The following is a 21,410-nucleotide window of genomic DNA, read 5'->3' on the forward strand; positions in this document are numbered from 1 at the left end:
CATACTTAGAATGAAATCTATGAAACTGACATCACAGAAGGTAGAGTGGAAAAACAGAAAAAAAACAGGATCTTGGTGACATCACTGAGTTACTTGATCAAGCTATCCCTGAAGCCCTGCCTCCCTCTCAACATTTCTTTACTCTTGACAGGTAGCTGCTCTATGGTCATTCAGACCTAGCCTCAGAAACCACTAGCATCATTTCCACAGCATTCTATTTGCTGAAGCAGTCACAAGCCTGCCTAGATTCCAGGGGAGGAAAAGCAGAACTACCCCTGGCTCTAAGAACTGAAGTTAGCGAGTAGTAAACCCTGAGGCTCAAATGCAGTCTTTCCTGATATAGGACCTGTGCTTAGTGTACCACAAACTCATTCATAACCTGTGGACAGAACACCCCTTAGGAGCCACAGAGTTATTTCAAGGAGTCCAGGAAACCATATGCACACCAAGCATTTTCTGTGGATAAATGATGTGTCTTATATATATAAATAACCGTATTATCTTTAAAGTATAAGTACTGTTCTTAAAAGTAATAAAATGCAAACTCATTTAAAAATCTTTGCTGAAATTGTAGCTTTTTGTATTTTGTATCTTTTGTATTACGCATTTTGTATTATGTATTTTCTTAATCATGAATACTGAAAGTACAACTAACCTGTGGAGGAAATATTTTTTATGCTTAAAAGGGGTGGTCATATCTTCCAAACTGAAAGTTACTGCTTTCGTATTCTACTATAAATCACAGAGAATCTCTGAGGAAATGGTTAGAATGTAGACACACTGCCTACCTGATCCACAGGCACAGCTAAGGCAGCTCAGCTCACAGACCCTGTCGCAGCAGCTCCAGGCAATGTGCCTTCCCTGCCTGCATTTGCAGCACAGCTGATTGGACCAGGGGTGGGCAGCTGACCCAATCAATCCTTAAACTGGCCAATGACCTATGGGGTGGTCTGGCACCATAAGGACAAACTGTGCTACTCTTTTATATTAAGCATTTTCATTTAGACATACAGACATTCAGCATATGAGACAGCCAGCAGCAAGAATTGACACTAGTAGATCAAGGTAATGAGGGAGCAAACTAACCCTTAAGTAGAAGCTACCAATAGAGAAAAGATAGAGGATGAGGAAGCTGATTGCAAGCAGGAGAATCAAATAGAACGAAGTGGATCCAGGAACACAGCTGAGTGGTGTTGACAGAGAAGCTCTTAGGCAGCCAGGAGTGATTCTTTCCCACAGCTGTGCATTAGAATCGGACTGGGAGATGCTACTTCGAGGAAATGCTTGGGGCCCCACCCCGATTTATTCACTCAGAATCTCCGGAATATTTAGATGTTGAAAAAGCTACAAAAGCCATTCTGATGCCCTCTGGTTAGGAGTCCCTCACCCCCCAGAAGCCCTGCTGGGGTGCATTTTCCAGTCTCCTATTTCGGTGCGTTACTTTATCTTCCTAATTGCCCCGTATGCATGCTCACGGTTAATCCCGGTTACCCAGCGAAGAGCCTCCATTCCTTCCAGCCAAAAGTGTCTCACTACAACAGTCACTAAAAGGAGAACTACAGGGGTAAAAAAATTTAAGAACCCTTTTGTTGAGGCTGCTAGAGATACACAAAAGCTACAAGAGAGGACTTTTCATACAAAATCATCTTCCGTAAAAAATGTGGTCTTTTCTGATTTCTTATCATAAAAGGCTCCTGAGGAGTGAGTTTTCTTTGAAGAGTTATTTATATCTTTTGTTAAGGAAAAGGAAACTCCAAGATTATCCGACGACAAATAAATTAAAGGTACATGCCTTTCTCTTGACTTTTTCTAGATATACGAGGCTATAAATTAATGAGGTCAACCCCGCGTGCCACACAGAAAAGCAGGCTTGCTCCTTTGCCATCACATATGTTTGTATTTTGTCTGTCCGTCCATAGGCCTTTTTTTCCCTCATTGTCTGGAACCGTAGGAAGCACCTCAGACACCAGAGAAATCTGGGATGTGAGTGTTCAATTAAGACAAATTCCTCAAATCAACATTTCTATAACTTATTTTTAAATTGTGCCTCCAGCACACGAAGGAGTGCTTGGATTTTCTATGACGGGAACTTAAGGAAATTTGAGTTTGCACAAGTGGTAACATTAATCAATTTTTCAATTAACAGTCATTCACTCTGAAGACAAGCTATAATTATAGGTTGTTTTGTATAATCTCAGTATACAAAATAACACTGTTACGGATCTTACAAATTAAAGTTACATCATAATGAGTGGTACTTATCAAATTATTTCATATAAGTTTTTTTTTTTACAGTTCTTTGTAATTCACTATTATTAAGACATACACTTAGAATTATTTCTTCTGTCTTAAGGGTTCAAACTAATGTCCCAATCCTTTCCAGCCTCAGCTCCCAATACTCCCCTTTCCTTCCTTACCTTAAGTTACCTGCCTTTCTCTACCTTTGTAGGCAGAAGCAACTCCACCAGTAAAGTCCTTCAGATCATTCTCCTACTTTAAGGCAAACTTCACTTCACCCCAGTCCACCCTGTAACAATTCATCATTTTTGCACCTGTATCCCTCTATCATTTACCCAAAGCTTCTTCTATATTTAATATATATTGTGCAAATTATTTGCTTCTCTTTGAGGATAATAATAACCCCTAATGCCTAGCACAGTGACTTGAACAAAGTAGATACTGTACATTTTTGTTGCAAGAACGAAGAAATGTTTGTGTACAATTGTTTATAATTTCTAGTTCCCATCCACCTATAGCCAATGACACTCATTACTGAGATGATTAACTGGAATGCAGTTTATGGCCAAGAAAAAGTATTTTCACTGTGATTCTGGATCAAAAGAAATCAAATTTATGATTTTGAATTTTAAGACCATGATCCAAATAAGAACTATCCATATATTAAATTGTTACAAAGGAATGGACCATCTTGAATCTAAAGGAAAGTACATAAAACTATATTATGGATGTCAGTAGTAGATAGGAATGCTGTTCTATTAATTTTCTCAAAATAACTAAATAACCCCATGGATATATTTTTTCTGGAATATATTTCTCAAATTCTAAATCATTATGGGTTTGAAACTTCGAAACTTCATTGGATACTCACCAAGGAGATACTTAACAAAGTGACAAACTAAGTAACTATTTCAACTTCTGAAGATTTTTTAAGGAAGTCTTTGACTATGAGGTCAACCTGCTCTCAGAAAAATGCCGTCAGACTTGTGAGTTTCCCAGATTGCTTTCCTTTAAAAATTGCTTCAGTTTCTCAGCCCAGCCTTTTACAAAGCCTGTAGATTGTATGTCTTTTGTGTTTTCTAAATGCCTAATAATTAAAATTTCAACTTAAAGATAATAATAGGGGCAGAATTATGATTATCTATACATTTCAAAATTGAGATGGAAATCAATCCTGAACCATAATTCTCAGGTCTCTATCGATATTCCTGAACCTTCACCTGAGTTCCAGAACCAAATCCTCACTTGCTTACTACACATTTCCGGTCCAAACACTCCAAGTTCACCATGTCCAAATGTAACTCTCCCTAAAACCAGCCCTCCTGCTCCACTCAATTTCCCTATCTCTGCTAACATGTTATTCTCTCAGTTACTAAGGCCACACGAGTAGGAGCTTTTGACCATTTCTTCTCATTTATCTTTGTTTTCTGCCACATATATATTTTATGGATTCATCCTCAAAAGATCTCTTGTATCTGTATTCAACCTGTGTTGTTCCCATGTTACTTAGCATCCTTCCCTTCGGGGAACTCTCCTATTTGAGGTGAGGCTGTGAAGCACAGTCTCCTACCTAATCCTCACTCAGAAACAAGCATATGACCCAGGTCATTCAAGATATCTCATCCCTCTGGCAAATGTTATTGATCAGAGGGGTAGATTTATGCTGCAAGTGGAGCCAGTCAGAGTTCCTTTCTTTGAATTCATAATTAATATATAATTCTCTCTCTGCTAGAGTTGCTAATCTAGGAGTAGACGAATTTGCAACTACCTGCAGGCATCTATATGCAGGAAACATATTTAAAGTAGAAAGAGAATGAGAATAAACCAAAGAAGTCATCAGAGCCAATATGGAAAGTCAGAGTGTTTAAACAATGGTGTTTGAGTCCCTGGAGCCAGCCATGCCTGAATTCCATCCCATCCCTGGACTTGCCAGTTATATGAGTCAAACTTCAAAATCCTGACTTGCCCACTTTCTGGCTAGGTAAACTTGGAGAAGCTCTTAACTCTTCCGTGTCTCTCTTACCTCATCTATAATACCTACCTCACAGGGTTATATGAGGATTAGCATAATAAATGCCTGATAAATGTTAGCAGTGACTATGAAGTACCAGTGAATTCTGTTGTTCTTTAGTCTAGTTTGAATTAGGGTCCTGTCACAAAAGAAAAGGTACTGGTGACAAAGTTTCAATTTCCTTTAAAATGTGCTTGGACTCCATCCTTCCTCTGCCTTCCCATTATCACCACCGCCATGAGATTCTTGAGCAATGTTTTTGCTGGCTTGTCTGACTACCTCCGCACTCTCCACAGTCCACCCTAGTTACCAGTGGCAGAGCTACCTTTACTTTCATCATGGAACTTCCCTGCTCCAATTTTTCCCCAGACTCCTCTCCCTGGCTTCCCAGGTTCCACCTTAATTAGCCAAACTGAATCACCTCTCTTCCTAACATTCCAGTCAACCTGACATCCTACCTTTCACAAGATCATGCCTTGCTAATTCATGTCCCTCTGCCTTACCTTGAGTCATCACCCTCATCCATCCCATCTTTTTCCTTCTGGATATAATCAGCTCCAATCCTGCAAATTCCGCCTCCTCTATACCTCTTCCAACCATCATGCCTTTCACTGATCTTATCCTCCTTGAGATTCTGTATCATTTTCAGTTCTGTACTACAAGCTGCAACATGCAATCACGGATAATCCTGTATTATTTCAGGTTGGTCTAACTAATCCAATTAGAAAGTGAAGTTTTTAGGTTACATTTTTGGGGGCATGTCCCCTAACCCAGTGGCAAGCACAATATAGGCATCAAAATTAATATTTTTTATAGGGCCTAATCATAACACTAACCATCCCTACTTTTTAAATTCTGTAGTTTAAAGAGAATTTTTCTTCAAATTAAGATAACTTTTACTGCAGTTACCTAATCTTGATGCAAAAACTTGATTCTGAGAGATACATAAATCTCAAATGACAAAATAAGGCAATAAGGCAATTTTAAGAGAGTTACATGTTTTTATTACATAAACATTACATTCATTGTGGGAGCTGGTCTTCAAGTTTGCTTCTTGATTTCATAGAATGTCAAATATCTGTAGAAATTATCTAAGAATGATTTATGAAACAAACACTCTTGCATCCCCACCAAAAAAGCCTCATTGTCTACATTTTCCAGCCAGATTCCTGAGAAAAATAATAGGTTTTGTTTATTTTACAGTGTAATACATAAATTTGCTTTCAAGATATAAAAAAGGACAGGCTTCTAAAATGAGTCTCCTTTTGTTTATAAAGTTCTATAAAAATACATTAAGTATGCTAATTTGTTTGTCCTTTGATGTAATATTCCAGTTTACCAGAAACAAACAAAAAAAACACAATAAACAAAGCTATGCAAGCCACATTAATCTTGCAGCAATATAATGTCAACATCATCATGAACACCTTGCAAAAGTAGCTCTCCTGGGTACGTAATCATCTTCCTTCTTTTTGCAGCTTTGAGAGTTCCTACCAGTGCTTCAAAGAGATTGGCACATTTGTCATCTCGGAAGAGGACCCCAAATTTCACACTTAATTTTCCATCAGCATCTAGTTTGAGAAAACACAAGGTTAGCTGATGCAAAGTCTGTTTCTTGCCACCATGTGTGGCAGATACACATAATCTTTCATAAACATCTAACTGAAGGTTAACCAAGATTACAGTTTAACAGTCAACAGTCAAAAATTCAGTGAAACCTCTTGCCAGATTCAAAAAGTGATAGAATAAATGCAATGTATGCTACATCTCCTAGCTTCAGTATCATCTGGATAGAGAGTGGAAGAGAACTAAGAAACAGTAACAAAAAGTGAATGCGTGGGACTTCCCTGGAGGTCCAGTGGTTAAGATTCCGTGCTTCTACTGCAGGGGACACAGGTTCAATCCCTGGTCTCCCTAGCCGGGGAACTAAGATCCAGCATTCCACACGGTATGGCAAAAAAAAAAAAAGTGAATGTGTTACAGCACTACAGTGGACAATTCCTCTCTGTCTAAATTTCGATTTTTTAATGTTAGTTGTTGAATCGATAAAAATAACAAGTAGAAGAGAAACCCTGGCTCAGGAGGAGTGTTTCTCTAAGTCTGTTCTGAACATGCACAGAAGCCCCAGGGAAGGAGTGGTGACCTTAAAAATGAAGAAATCTTTATTTACCAGAATCCCTAGATTATCTAGTTTGAAGGCCAGTTTTTATTTATTTTTTTTTATTTATTTATTTTTTTTACAAGGTGGTAGAATTTTAATTCAGCACTGTTAATTCTTTTTTTTTTTTTTTTTTTTTTTTTTTAAAAGTACCTCATTTTTTTTTTTTTTTTTTTTTTTTTAATTTTATTTATTTATTTATTTATTTATTTTTGGCTGTGCTGGGTCTTCGGTTCGTGCGAGGGCTTTCCCTAGTTGCGGCAAGCGGGGGCCACTCCTCATCGCGGTGCGGGGACCGCTCTTCATCGCGGTGCGCGGGCCTTTCACCATCGCGGCCCCTCCCGTTGCGGGGCACAGGCTCCAGACGCGCAGGCTCAGCAGCTGTGGCTCACGGGCCCAGCTGCTCCGTGGCATGTGGGATCTTCCCAGACCAGGGCTCGAACCCGTGTCTCCTGCATTAGCAGGCAGATTCTCAACCACTGCGCCACCAGGGAAGCCCTCTTTTTTTTTTTTTTATATTTTTTTTTTTGTTTTTTGTTTTATTTATTTATTTATTTATTTATTTATTTATGGCTGTGCTGGGTCTTCGTTTCCGTGTGAGGGCTTTCTCTAGTTGTGGCAAGTGGGGGCCACTCTTCATCGCGGTGCGCGGGCCTCTCATCATCGCGGCCTCTCTTGTTGCGGAGCACAGGCTCCAGGCGCGCAGGCTCAGTAGTTGTGGCTCACGGGCCTAGTTGCTCCGCGGCATGTGGGATCTTCCCAGACCAGGGCTCGAACCCGTGTACCCTGCATTGGCAGGCAGCTTCTCAACCACTGCGCCACCAGGGAAGCCCAGCACTGTTAATTCTTATAGTCAGAAAATAATAGCATTTTTCAATGAAAATGAAAATTCCATTGTTTTTAAAAATACTGTCTGGAACTTGATATTATCTCAGAAACCAAATTCTGAAGAAGAATTTTGCATTTCTTTTGTTTTATCCAATTCAACCTTAATGTGGAACTACCATGGAAAAGAAAAGAAAGCAAATTATGCATATGTTGGGAATAGCTTGTTAGAAACCCATTAACTTTTAACTATCAGGATTTTAACGATTGACGGTATTAGGTTACAGCTGTCACTTAAGAAAATTGCAAATGCCTCCCTTGGGAAGAAATTAACTCAATTCTATGAAGCTAAGACTACAAACTCTACAACTAGATGGTATACACTTCAGCAGCACTAATCAATTAAGCCTCATAATCCTGCTGAAATCGAGCTCTAGCTTTCTGGAGAGGACACACCAGTGGACATCTATTAACTTCAACTGCCGACACCCCAGCAGGTCTCTGCTGCTGGTTCCTATTAGCTGTGAAGGCCAGTTTTTAATATAGATGTTAAAAGTTAAGGTAAACACTAAAAAGAAATGAGCTATCAAGTCATGAAAAACATGGAGGAACCTTAAATATGTATTACTTAGTGAAAGAAAGCGATCTGAAAAAGCTACATGCTGTATGATTCCAACTATGGGATATCCTGGAAAAGGCAAAACTATGGAAAAAGAGAAAACTAAGTAAAAAGATCAGTGGTTTTCAGTGGTTAGGATACGGGAGAGATGAACAGGCAGAGCACAGAGAATTTTTAAAGCAGTGAAGATACTCTATGATACTATAATGATGGCGACACGTCCTTAAGCATTAGTCAACCCACAGAATGTACAATACCAAGAGTGAAATGTGATGTAAACCATGGACTCTGGGTGATAATGATATGTCAATGTAGAGTCATCAACTGTAACAAAGGTACCCCTCTGGTGGGGGATGTTGATAATGAGGGAGACTATGTATGTGCGGGGGTCAGAGGGTATATGGAAAATCTCTACACCTTCCTCTCAATTTTATTGCAAATCTAAAACTGTTCTAAAAAAAAGTGTTTTTTTTTTTAAATTAAGGTAAACAAAAGGTGGATCTTTGGCTAAAAGTCAATCAACTGAAGTCTCAAAGGGTAATCTAGGACACCTTCCAACTGTTGGCCGTATCCTTTGATCTACCTGGCTGAAACCTTGACCCAGTCCCATCCTACTGCACTGCTCCAAGTTCTTCCCTCCCAAAGCTGCGCCCCCTGTCAAGTAGATGGCCATCACAGTGAGAAGGGTTCTTGAGTTCCTGCGCTCCCCTGCTAGAGCTTATAGCCTGCAGCTTAGTAAACTCCTACTGTGGGTGCAGCCCTCTGCTGGGCACTAGAGGCAGAGAGAAGGAAGTATAGAATCACTTTCTAGCTATCAAAGAAACGGCTTCCATTCCCACAAGGAAATAAACATACAGTAAAACAACAGCACAAAGCAGTACGTGATTGGATGTCAAGAACAAGATGACTGGGCTAGAATGGGAAGGGAAGACTTCATGATGGGCAGTACCTGTTCTGGACTTTAAAGGGAGTATAACACAGAGCTTTTTAAAAAAACTTGACAGTCCTCAGTTGAAATCCTGGCCATCTGCTAGTTGTTTGGCCTTGAGAACTTTTATGTAAGCTCCCTAAGCCTCAGTTTCCTCATCTGTGTAATGGGGATCTTAATACCTCCCACACTGTGAGGTTGGGGACACAGTTCTAAAGCACAAAGCACAGTGCCCAGCACATGCTAAGCACTTGATCAATGATCATTATTGGTTCAATTTTTTTTTATGGATATAATACATTTTATTTATCCATTCATCAGTTAACATTGGTTCAATTACGAATGAGAGAAATGGGGTATGTGCCATTAGGCACAGGTGAAACAAGTAAGTGTCTAGGAGAACAGTAATTAGAGTGGCTAATTTACTCACTGCAAGTAAACCATCTAAGAGGAGAAGAAGAAGGAAATAAGTTTGTAAAGGAAAACAGAGAATGCTTGGCCTGGAAAGCAAAGATGCACCTGTTTGATTTCCCTTTTTTTTTTTTTGGCTGCGCCTCGTGGCTTGTGGGATCTTAGTTCCCCGACCAGGGATTGAACCTGCGCCCTCGGCAGTGAAAGCTCAGAGTTCTAACCACTGGTCCGCAAGGAATTCCTGCACCTGTTTGATTTCTTAACTTCTAGCTGCACAACCCTCTGTTTGCAATGAGAATCTTTCACTGATTACAGGAATCAGTGCAGCTGCTGGTAACCTGGCAGGTCCTTCAAGCAATCTGAGTTGCAGTTATGAGGGTAAAAGTACCCCTCACAGGGTTATTGCAAAGATTAAAAGATGGAATATAGGTAAAGTCTTTTATAGAGTGCCAGCCTATGGTAAATTCTCAATTTAGGTTAAGTTTTTAAAGGCAGAAACCTGGCTGTAATCTCAGAGTTCTCCTGCCCACTCACCCCTCAATCTGACAAATGTCCAGGTGATGCCACCTTCTTTGTATCTTCTGTTGCTCTAGCCTCTCCTCTTCATTAATTCCTTGGTTCAGGCCCAAACTGATTCTCACGTGGGTAACTGCAAGACTCCTTATCAGTTTCCCCTTCTCCATGTTTACCCCAAATACACCCTCTACATTGATGCAGAATTTGAAATGTGGAAGAAACTTTGTATGATGCAAACTTAAATTGATATTCTTCTACTCTAATCTTTCAGTAGCTCCCTATCACTTTCAGACTGAAGTGAAGACCATGGCCTCACAATTAAGACTCTCCATCCTCTGGCCCTTGCACTCATCTCTCACCTGATTCCTGCCATAACGTTCCATGCACCTTGTGATACAGTCAAAATTAGCACCTTGGTGTTACCCAAGGTGACAGGAGTCACCTCCCCTGGTAACTTTGCCCATATTGAGCCATCTACCCAGCATCCTAGACCCTCTTTTTTAGCTAAATTCTTTTTTCTTCAAAAATGGACTCAAATGTCACCTTCTCTGAGAAGTCATCCATGATTCCTTCAGTCGAGCTATTAAAGCTCTTCTTATAAAATTGCGTTTATCAGTCAAAGCATTCACCATCAATTACAGTAATAATAGCTAACATTTATTGAGTAACATTGAATGCATTTATTGAACCGTTCAATGCATTTTACAATCATTAAAACTCACTTAACCATTTTGTCAAAGATAGGACACAATTGATTGCAAGACAGCACCATCACTTTATGTTCCAATTAAACTTCCAATTTAACAATAGCACACCATGTATCACAAAATAAGTCCTTATTTTGGAGATTTTAAAGTGTGAAAAACAAATGTCTTCAATACTCATTGAAAGAGTAGTAGTCAGAAAAGTTTAGAAATGTGCCCAAGGTCACACAGCAAGAATACGGAAGAGCTAAGATTCATTCCCAGAGTCTGACTCCAGAGCACACACTCCTTTTTTTAAAATTTATTTATTTATTTATTTATTTTTGGCTGCATTGGGTTTTTGTTGCTGCGCGCGGGCTTTCTCTAGTTGCAGCGAGCGAGGGCTACTCTTCGTTGTGGTGGCTTCTCTTGTTGCGGAGCACGGGCTCTAGGCACGCAGGCTTCAGTAGTTGTGGCTCGCGGGCTCTAGAGTGCAGGCTCAGTAGTTGTGGCGCACGGGCTTAGTTGCTCCACGACGTGTGGGATCTTCCCGCATCAGGGCTTGAACCCGTGTCCCCTGCATTAGCAGGTGGATTCTTAACCACTGCACCACCAGGGAAGTCCCCCAGAGCACACACTCTTAACCACTTCCCAATACACGTTTCCAGTTTATCTGTCTTCTCGATACCTAAAGAGGCCCACAGGGGCTGAGATGGAATTCTGTTTATTTTCCCATCTCCAGCACTTGAGCACAAAGGCAGCACTCAAGAAATATTTGTTAAACGAAGGAGTTTAAATCTCCAGATAATCTTTATCCACTTAATTCTTTTCTACAAGATGAAAAAATGAGAGACTTTAAAGAACTTTATTTTAAAAGAAACAGGTAAAACTAAATTCATCAATCTCCAACTTCGGCTAATACATCATATTTAGATTAGTCTAAATATGATTAATCTAAATCATAGATTAGTCAAAATTATTCCAGACACAACATAAATAACCATAACCTGTCAGTAGATAACATATCTCCATAGATGCTTTCCAACTTAAAAGTCATCTATTACCAGGAACAGGTAAGTCAAGGAGGCCTAGTGAAGTTGCAACGTTCAAAATATTTTCATCCTTGTAGAAGTTAGGATAATTACTTTGTAGTCATCTAGTTTGTAAAGCTGCTCATTTTGAAGTTTAGGTTCAGTTTGCCTTAGCAAATAATAACACTGTGCTAGGGATATAGAGGTTAGACTTTTAAATGCAATTGAATCTGACCAATAAACACTAAGCTGACATGGAGAAAGATCTAATAAGAAAACCCAACAAATCTTTGGAAATACATCTTTAATATCTTTAACAATCCCAACAAGAGTACTACTCCCAAGAGTGACAGAGCTCGTCACAGAGCTCAGGAAAAACTGAGAATGTAGAAATGAGGAACACAGGTAGGGGCATCACTATCGAAAATAAGACTCACTGAGGGACTTCTCTGGTGGCACAGTGGTTAAGAATCCGCCTGCCAATTCAGGGGACATGGGTTCGACCCCTGGTCCGGAAAGATCCCACATGCCGTGGAGCAACTAAGCCCGTGGGCCACAACTACTGAGCCTGTGCTCTAGAGCCCACAAGCCACAACTACTGAGCCCACGTGCCACAACTACTGAAGCCTGAGCGCCTAGAGTCCGTGCTCCACAACAAGAGAAGCCACTGCAATGAGAAGCTCGCTCACCACAGAGAAGAGTAGCCCCCTCTCAGCACAACTAGAGAAAGCCCGTGCCCAGCAATGAAGACCCAATGCAGCCAAAAATAAATAAACAAATAAATAAATAAATAAAAAGACTCACTGAACTTCCATCGAGTGAATATGGTGAAGTGGGTGGTAGAAGAATGGGATTAGGAAAGATTGTTCATGTGTTTGATTAGAGTGATGCAATGTGAGAACTTAGCAAGTTGAGGATGGAGAAAGGGAACCATGAGCCGAGGAAGGCAGACTGCCTCTGGAAGCTAGAAAAAAGGCTAGGAAACAGATTCTCTAGAGCTTCCAGAAAGGAATGCTCCCTGCCAACACCTTGAGTTTAGCCCAGGTGACCTTTATCAGACTCTGCTGTGGTCTGAATGGCTGTGTTCTTCCAAAATTCACATGTGGAAATCCTAACCCCACAAGGTAATGATATTAGTAGATGGGGCCTTTGGGAGGTGCCAAAGTCATGGGGGGGGGGGGTGTAAGGGTGTAAAGTCATGAGTTATAAGGATTAATGTCTTATAAAAGAGGCTGCAAGATTTCATCAGCCATAAAAAAAAGATGAAACCTTGCCATTTGTGACAACATGGATGCACCTTGAGGGTATTATGCTAAGTGAAGTAAGTCAGACAGAGGAAGACAAATGCCATATGATTTCACTCGTATGTGGAATATAAAAAACAAACAAAACCCCCAAAATAAATGAACAAACCAAACCAAATAGAAGAGCATGCTGTATTGTAGCACATGAAACTTACACAATCTTATAAACCAATGTTACCACCATGATAGATAGATAGATAGATGATAGATAGATTAAAAGGCTGCAAAGAGATCCCTAGTCTCTTTCACCATGAGAAGATAAAAGAAGTCTGAGACCTGGAAGAGGACTCCAAGCTGACCATGCCGGCACCCTGATCTCGGACCTCCAGCCTTCAGCACTATGAGCAATTAATTTCTGCTGTTTAAAAGTCACCCAGTCCAGGGTATTTTGTTACAGCAGCCCAAACAGACTGAGACAGACTCCCAACCTACATGACCACTAAGATATTAAATGTGGACAAAACTGTAATTCAAAAGGATACATGCACCTCTATGATCATAGCAGCACTATTCACAATAGCCAAGACATGGAAGCAACCAAAATGTCTATCGACAGATGAATGGATAAAGAAGATGTGGAACATATATACAATGGAATACTACTCGGCCATAAAAAAAGAATGAGATAATGCCATTTGCAGCAACATGGATGGACCTAGAGATTATCATACTAAGTGAAGTAAGTCAGAAAGAGAAAGACAAATACCATATGATATCACTTATATGTGGAATCTGAAATATGACACAAATGAGCTTATTTATGAAACAGAAATAGACTCACAGACATAGAGAACAGACTTGTGGTTGCCAAGTGGGAGGGTATATGGGGGAGGAATGGATTGGGAGTTTGGGGTTAGCAGATGCAAACTGTTGTATATAGAATGGGTAAACAACAAGGTCCTACTGTATAGCACAGGGAACTATTTCAATATCCTGTGATAAACCATAATGGAAAAGAATATGAAAAAGAATATATATACATATATATAACTGAATCACTTTGCTGTACAGAAGAAATGAATACAATGTTGTCAATCAACTACACTTCAATAAAATATATTTTTTAAAAAAGATATTAAATGTGTTGCTTCATGTCACAAAGTTTATAGCACTGTTACATCAGCAACAGAAAACTACAGGGGACATTTGATACTAATGGCTTAATGGAATTTTCAAGGTACCTCTTGTTATTTCAAATGATTTGTGATGCATAAGTAGACAGAGCTATAAGTAAGAAGAATCAAGCTATAATGACAAGCAACTCTTTCAAGGTAATTTTTAAAGTTGTTTTTCACTTATATGATGTAATTTTTAAACTTTGGGTTCCATTATCCCAGTTGCTGCTGAATGTATCTACTGCTCTTACAATTTTCGAAATGCTCCCCAAACTCTTGTATGTCTGGTCTGAGATGCACGAAATACTTACAGCTACAAGCATAACAGTTGCTTTCATTACAACTTAGGAAAAGGACACTAACTAATACTACCAATTTTACATGTCACAAATTTCACAATAGCTGCTTATATGCTGCTAGGGGCAAAGCTAACTTTAAAAGAAAACTACCTAAAGGATGGGTTCTTTTAGTTATATACACATAAACACCTGATTAGACAAAACTCAAAAACTTGGAGAAAATAAAGACAATTTATTAAAATTTCAATCCGAGTCCCTAGTCATTTGGCAATTTGCAAAATGGTGGCAGGGTAAAGCAGAAAAAAATGAATTTTAATAGCGTGACAAATAAAAATTTGAACACGACTTAATTACAAGATTTCAATGCAGCTAGGTTACAGAAGCACAGCAATTTTCTTTCCATTCAAAGGATAATGAAATATCTCAAGCATTCTTTGTATAAGAAACACAATACCCCAGTGGCTCTGGGTCTCCAGAAATCACTTCAGGGCGGAGAGCAGTTATCACCTGAGGCTGACAGAAGAGCTGCCATAACTGTGTCCTGAATCCCTAGGTGATCCCTTCATATGCCTCTAAAAGTTAGTCCTACCTGCTCTAACACAAACTCAGAAGAAATACTGTATCCATGTTATAATACTTACTTTTTGAACCCAGACGATGAATTTCCTCCACTAAGAGGTTAACTTCGTGATCCACATTCATTGCTGCCTGAGGGAGAAAAAAATACATGTGTATTACTACAGTTTCTACATTCCATTAAACACACCTTGCAAAATTCAAGGGCCCTTTCTTTTTTTCATGTAGCATTTGTAGCTATTAATTTACTGTGGCCCTCTTCCTAAAAATACTTGCATGATGTACCCGGCCCTAGAGTACCTCCATTTCCCCAATTTTATAACTGCCCCTCTGGGCTGATCTCACTCTTCTTCTACACAGTCTACTGGGCAGAATGAAGCCATTCTCCTTGCACCCACTATGAACTCTAAGCCCAGGCTCTGGGCACCAAAAATACAAAGGTGAGTGACACAGGACCTGCCCTCAGGGAACTCACCATCCAGAAGCAGAGAGAGGCCTGGAATGAATAGCAATGTGACAAGAAAGCACTCTTTTAGTGGTGGGTCCAAGGCATTAAGGGAACACAAAGGAGGAAGCCACAGAAGTTTTCGTCACTGGGGAGGAGTGGCCTGTAGACAGTTGGGAAAGAATGTTCTAGGCACGGGGACGAGTATATACAAAAGCACAGAAGCAAAAAACAAAACAAAACCGCAGCACACTTGGGGCAGGCCCTAAGCTAGAAGCTGGTGGTACCGGGATAAACCAACACAATCCATCCCCTCCGGGAGCCTGCGGTCCAGTAAGGAAGGCGGATCCAGGTGGATCCAAGGCAATTTTAATACCATGGGGTCAGCGCAATGATGACTTCTGGGTCCCTTCCTCCAGCAGTGCCCAGTGCAACCTGACAGTAATGGAGAGCCTGTGATGAAAACCATTCATCTTTGGATAAGGAGTTCAGGACTAACAGCGGCTGTGAGAATCCCCTTGGCTCATGAGGTCCTCCACGGGCTGGGCTCTGCCCACCATTCCACCATTCCAGCTGCCTCAAATCTACTCCCTTGAATCCAGGCTGCAGTTTCATGGGGTTTCTTTTTATTCCTCAAATGCCCCTCACTCTCACACCTCCAGCCTTCACATATCCTGTTTCTTCTTCAACCCGGACTCTGGCTATTCCTCTTTCTTGGGGCTAACTTCCATACGTCCAGTCCCAGCTGAGATATAACTTCCTGCAGGAAGCCCTCCCTGAATCCCTGGGGTAGGAGAGCTCTCCCATGTGTGTTCCCACAGCATGTGTGCCCTCTTCATTTCACTTGATTGGAATGACCAGCTTCTCAGTTTTTATCACTAGACAGTGAGCTCCTCTAGGCGGGGATCTGACTGTCATGCTCACTGCTGGACCACGTCTGGCACCAACAGCAGGAGTTCAATAAATAACTGGTTTGCAGACTGGAAAGTGAGCAAAGACATGAGAAGGGATGAAACCACACCTGTGGGTGTTGTCACCATGGAGCTGCTGATTTATGTAAGGAACAGAGAGGAGCTCTGAGAGGGAGGAAGTGCACTCCGACAGAAAAGGTAAAGGGGCGTGGCGAACACCTACAGAAAGTGGGAGGAGACAAACACAGCAAGAAATAGGAAGGTGCAGGTAGAGCTGGAGGAGAGAAACCCAACCTTGTTGGATCAAAGAAGTAAAGTATAGAAGTAAAGGAAGAAGAATGAGTTTCTATAGGAAGGCAGTAATTTACAGTGAAAACAGCAACATGAGGGTTGGAAAGTATGAGCAGCTGGGCAAAAGAGGAATCAATTCGGTCTGTTTGCAAATCGTTAAGTTTTCCAAATCAAATAAAAGAGTGGGATTGTCTGAATGGTTTACGCTGGGGTGATGATTTGGAAGAAACAACTTTATTCAGACAGATTGTAACTAATGCTCGGTAGCTTTGAAAAAACAAGAATGACATCTATGTTTAAATGATTTTGATCAAGACCCCAGATTTTCTATCAGCTAATAATAAAAGCACAACTACACATCTACACTGCTACACTTTCGTGTAAATCTTATAATTTAAGAAGCCTACATTGCAATAAAATGCAACCTTAGGTTAATGCATCTACATAAAACCGAATATCAAAAATTATAGTGTCCAAATGTGGGAACTTTGTGTTGGTGAAATTATAACATTATATTCAATTCAAGATAGTTTAAGAGAGACACTAAAAAGCTAAAACATACCCAGAGGACACAACTGAAAGACATGCCATGAGAATAATGGTAAGAAAAAAACCTGTTAGTGTCAGTGTGGTGGACAGCTGTTATATTTCCCTCCTCAGCACCCATTCCGCCTTCTGGCACCAGCAGTCTAATGTTTGTTTGGGTAGAGCCTTTCCTTCCTTACTCTAAACCCATGTATCTTGGGTAGAGCCTCACCCTGGACCCCAGGAGTGGTTCAAAGTCAGAATAATTGGTTTGGGACATAGGATAGGTGATCCCATCCTGAACAATGGGTTCAGCCCATGAATTTTGCCAGAACTATTAGTAAAAAGACACTTTCCTACTGGGTTTTAAGGTATAAGTTCACAGCCCTTATATAAATGGCTACCATGTGAAAAGAGCCTGCCAGGAATAAAGCTGACACAAAGAAAAATCCAGCCACATAACAGTGATTGAGTCTGTATATGACCTTGGACTTTCCAGTTACATGAACCAATCTTTCCTGGTTTGGCTTGTGCTGGTTTGCTTAAGTTTCTGTCACTTGCACTCTAAAGAATCTTGACTTTTAAAGTTAGCCTAGAGAAGACCTGCTTCTATTTTTTAAAAATTAAAGCTCCTTTTATTGGGGCTTCCCTGGTGGCGCAGTGGTTAGGAGTCTGCCTGACAATGCAGGGGACACGGGTTCGAGCCCTCGTCCGGGAGGATCCCACATGCCGCGGAGCACCTGGGCCCGTGCGCCACAACTACTGAAGCCCGTGGGCCTGGAGCCTGTGCTCCGCAACAGGAGAAGCCACCGCAGTGAGAAGCCCTCGGCAACTAGAGAAAGCCCGTGCACAGCCACGGAAGACCCAACGCAGCCAAAAAATAAATAAATAAATAAAACAAATCTGTTAAAAAAAAAAAAAATTTAAAGCTCCTTTTATGTACTTATGTGAATAGTCTTATTTTGTGTTGCTCTATTGGGTAGGATGGATAGATGGAACAGAAAGGCAGATTTGAAAGCCATATGAGACAAAATTTCTCTAACAATCAAAACAGTCTAACAGTGAATAAAGTTTGCAGTAGTAGTATGGATCTGTGAGGGTTGATGAAGAAATCAGCCCACACTGGACAAAACAGAAAGGGAAATGTCCAAGGGGATTACAGTCCTTTCCAATTCTCAGATGCTTTGATTTCCTCCCACCCTGAATATTTATCTCTTTAACATCGTTTTCCACTCCTTCCACCCCCCATCAGCCACACACTTCAGACCTAATTCTCCTAAAATAATGAGACTCAAAGAGGAAATCCCGCCCTTAAGTAGTGTGAATTCCTGGATCACATTAAGCAGATAGATGTATGTTCATCCAATTTTAAGACAGGAAGGCAACCAGAATTTCTTTGTAATTAATTACACCTGAGGCTCCTTATCTGCATTAATTCATGTAAACCTAAGAACCTTACGAAGTAATATTATTTATCCCCATTTTATGGATGATGAAACTGACTCCGAGGGGCTTTTCCCACAATTAAATGCCGTTTCTACTGCATCATTCTGGCTCTTCTCCTTTTTTTAAAATTTTTTTTTGTTGCTGGTTATTATGCACCAACTGCACTAAATATAACAGTGGGTTGTATTTGTGTGAAATATTACATGCTGAGTACTTACTAAGGCAGACACTTACAAAGTAAGAAAGGTTCCCTGCACTGACCCTTCCGAGTAGGAAAATAACAGGCTTAGAAACTATTGCTAGCATACATAATTTGGCATGGTTTACGTCTTTATTTGATTATTTAATGAGGACAAAGGAGTAAAAAATACTGTGTTGCACAATCCTTGGAAGGCCCATGACATTTTATAAGGACAGAAGCCTGGGACTGGTGTTAAGCTGCAAGATCAAGAACAATGAGAGGCCATGGGCAGAGCAAGTCTAAGGGAAAGAAAGAGCCCCTCAGTGGGAGGCTCAGGGGAAGGCGATGGCAGATGCTAGTCGGGCCCTCTAATTGAGACAGAATCCAATTAGGCACTGTGCGTGGGAATCACAAAGAAAGCGGAATGTGGGAGCACTGGGCCATCTGGGCCATATGCTGAAATGCTCCACCATCAATATGCGCTTAGGAATATATTTAAGGACTCTCATAGCTTTTTTCTTTGGGTGGTTGGTTCCTTTTTTGTTTTGTTTTGTTGGTTTTTTTTTTTTTTTTTTTTTTTTTTTTAAGTTTGGAGGCAATACCTAGACATTTTCTAATGTCAGGGAATAAGCCTACTGGGGTGGGGACATCTTGCAATCAGGAGCCACCTCTCCACACTGGGGCTGGCCACCGTTTCCCAGCCCTCCTTCACAATCCCTGACGGGCAGCTGGTGCCGGTCAAAGAATGACTGGGTTCCTTCCTGCCCCTCGCAGGCGCGCACACACTCCATATTTGGTCATCCCTGCACCAAGTTTGGGAGCCGGCCCGGAAGGGGTCCCAAAACCCTGTCCCCAGCGGGCCATCACACGGTCACCACCGGTACCAGTGCAGAGCTGGGGAGCGCGGGGTTCGGCCCCCTGCTCCGGGGCGCACGGCTGGCTCCCGGGCGACCTCCCCAGGAAGAACCGCATTCCGGAAGCCTTTGTCTCCGAGAGTCTCGCGCCAGCGCCGCCTGCCCGCGCTCCGCGGCTGTCGGTGCGCCCCCGGCGCGCCCCGAGAGCGAGCGCCCAAACCGAGCGACGCAAACGGACCCAGCCCGGGGCTCCCCGAGCCGCTGGTGTCCCCTCACTACCACCCACGCCGCACACAGAATCGGGAGCGTACAGATCCGCACCCGCCGCCGGCGCCGCAGAGTCCACTGCCCTGAAGCCACCAGATTCCTCGGGGGAGGCTGTCCCCTCACTCCCAGCCCGTCCCCGCTCAGCTCTGCGGAACTGGCTCCCCAAGCGCAAAGCGGACACGTTGCTCCGCCGTAAAAATCTTTAAGCGCTGCGGGTCTCCCTCTCCTGTCCGCCCCCAGTCGGCAAAATGTCACGTGAGCCGAGGGCGGAAGTCCGCTGGAGAGTTGGGGGGCGCAGGGGCGCGCCCACCCGGTCCCCCGCACCCGCTCAGCCCAAGGTCAGTTATACCCTCCAGGCGTCTTAGCCCCCTCCCGGTCCCGGCTCTCCACCCGCAGCCCACGATCCCCCCGGCTGCTTGGCCTCCACCGGCTACCCCCGTCCATCCTTCATACCTACCTGGCCACATCTTCCCAGGGCAATCACTCACCTCTCCGCCTCCTTTTCTTTTCCGAGAAAACTGGGGCTGCGTCGGCGCGGGCTGGTTATCTTCTTCAACACACTGGGGAGGAAGAAGCTGAGGAAGGAAGTGACTGAGGCAGAAAAGAAAGGCTGGTGTGCAGGAGGAGGAAGGCTAGCGGGGGGAGGGGGGTGAGAGTTTCGGTGCTCAGGAATGCGGCCGCCCACACTCCCAGGGACAAGCCTATGAGGAGGAAACTCAGGAGAGGAGATGCCCGAGACGGGGGCAGACTCCAGACAGGTGGCGGAGCGCTGGAGGCTTCTAGGAAAACGCGCCCACAGCTTCGATGACCGCCGCCTTTCCCCACGCGCCGCTCGGAGCCAGGGATCTTCAAACCCAGCATCTGATCCTGGACGTTGACTTCCTGCCAGGATCTCTCTCTTAACTTAGGAAACAAAGCGTCCCCAACGTGCTGAATGCTGAGGTCTCCTAGGAGGAACGTAAGCCAGGAGCAGGAGCCTTCAGAAAGCTACAGACGTGACAACAGGATGGTCAGTTTTGCAAAAGAAAATTCATGTTTGAAAACCAATTTGTTCTACTGCGAAGAAACTTTACTTGGACAAAGCTAATTCTTGGTCCCGGTCAATATAGATTTCTTCCCCTCTTTATTATTTCCTACATGTAACCGCATAATTCAATCATTTTATTCATGCATCCTTTAGTTTAGTAACTGTTGTTTTAATCAGTGTGTGTTTGTGTGTGTGTATGTGTGTGACATGTTTGCTGTACCTGGCGTCCCTTCAAAAAGGAAACCGAGCCCCTGCTGAGAGAACTGACCCAAACTATTCCTAGGACAAAGGTTGCACAAATAACTGCCCCCAAATTTCTCCCCCCCCGCCCCGCCCCGCCGTAGCTGATTGGATTAAGAGTGGTCATGTGACCCAAGAGACACAGTCCATAAACTGGCCATCACCCTAAGAGGTGACCTGGAACAAACAGTCCTCACCAAACCGGGACTCGGATCATTAGATAAGCCAATCAGATTCTCCCTTGGAAACGGAAAGGGGAGAATACAGAGAATGAGCTATCTGACAGGAAGGCTGAAGCTGAGAGGGCCTGAGGCAGAAGTAGAGAAAATGGGCCGCCACAAAGCAAACACTGGAGTAAGCAAAAACCAAACATGAAGTAGAAGGTGGATGGGGGTGGAAGTGGTAGAAGTGCCTCTATGGGAAGCTGACACCCAGTGGTGTATTAAGAACAACAAAGACCTGCTCCCCAGGAAGATATGAGTATCCAGGTCCCTAGGGCTGCACTGGAT

The 21,410-nt window shown here is 42.3% G+C and overlaps 1 protein-coding gene across 2 annotated transcripts; it reads right to left on the minus strand.

Annotated features, from left to right (window-relative positions):
- Nucleotides 1-5,230: 5,230 nt before the first annotated feature.
- On the minus strand, nucleotides 5,231-20,492 carry ABRACL (ABRA C-terminal like). 2 transcript variants are annotated; one of them, XM_007190945.2, is made up of 4 exons: nucleotides 20,123-20,492; nucleotides 15,190-15,322; nucleotides 14,780-14,846; nucleotides 5,231-5,820 (listed from the first exon to the last, which is right to left on the minus strand). In XM_007190945.2, exons 2-4 carry the CDS (start codon nucleotides 15,190-15,192, stop codon nucleotides 5,636-5,638), a joined length of 255 nt encoding a protein of 84 aa, XP_007191007.1. In that variant the 5' UTR covers nucleotides 15,193-15,322; nucleotides 20,123-20,492; the 3' UTR covers nucleotides 5,231-5,635. The 2 variants fall into 2 exon arrangements, with proteins under 2 accessions (XP_007191007.1, XP_007191008.1); XM_007190946.2 differs by lacking the exon at nucleotides 15,190-15,322 and having other exon boundaries at nucleotides 20,123-20,488.
- Nucleotides 20,493-21,410: the final 918 nt, after the last annotated feature.

The sequence above is a fragment of the Balaenoptera acutorostrata genome, chromosome 14 (assembly GCF_949987535.1).
Source record: "Balaenoptera acutorostrata chromosome 14, mBalAcu1.1, whole genome shotgun sequence".
Classification (NCBI taxonomy): Eukaryota; Metazoa; Chordata; class Mammalia; order Artiodactyla; family Balaenopteridae; genus Balaenoptera; species Balaenoptera acutorostrata.

What these genes read in the sequence shown, in the direction of transcription:
- ABRACL (XM_007190945.2), bottom strand. An exon ending in TCATCGTCTGGGTTCAAAAA is followed by an intron (nt 5,821 to 14,779) that starts GTAAGTATTATA and finishes TTCTCAAACTAG; the next exon opens with ATGCTGATGGAAAATTAAGT.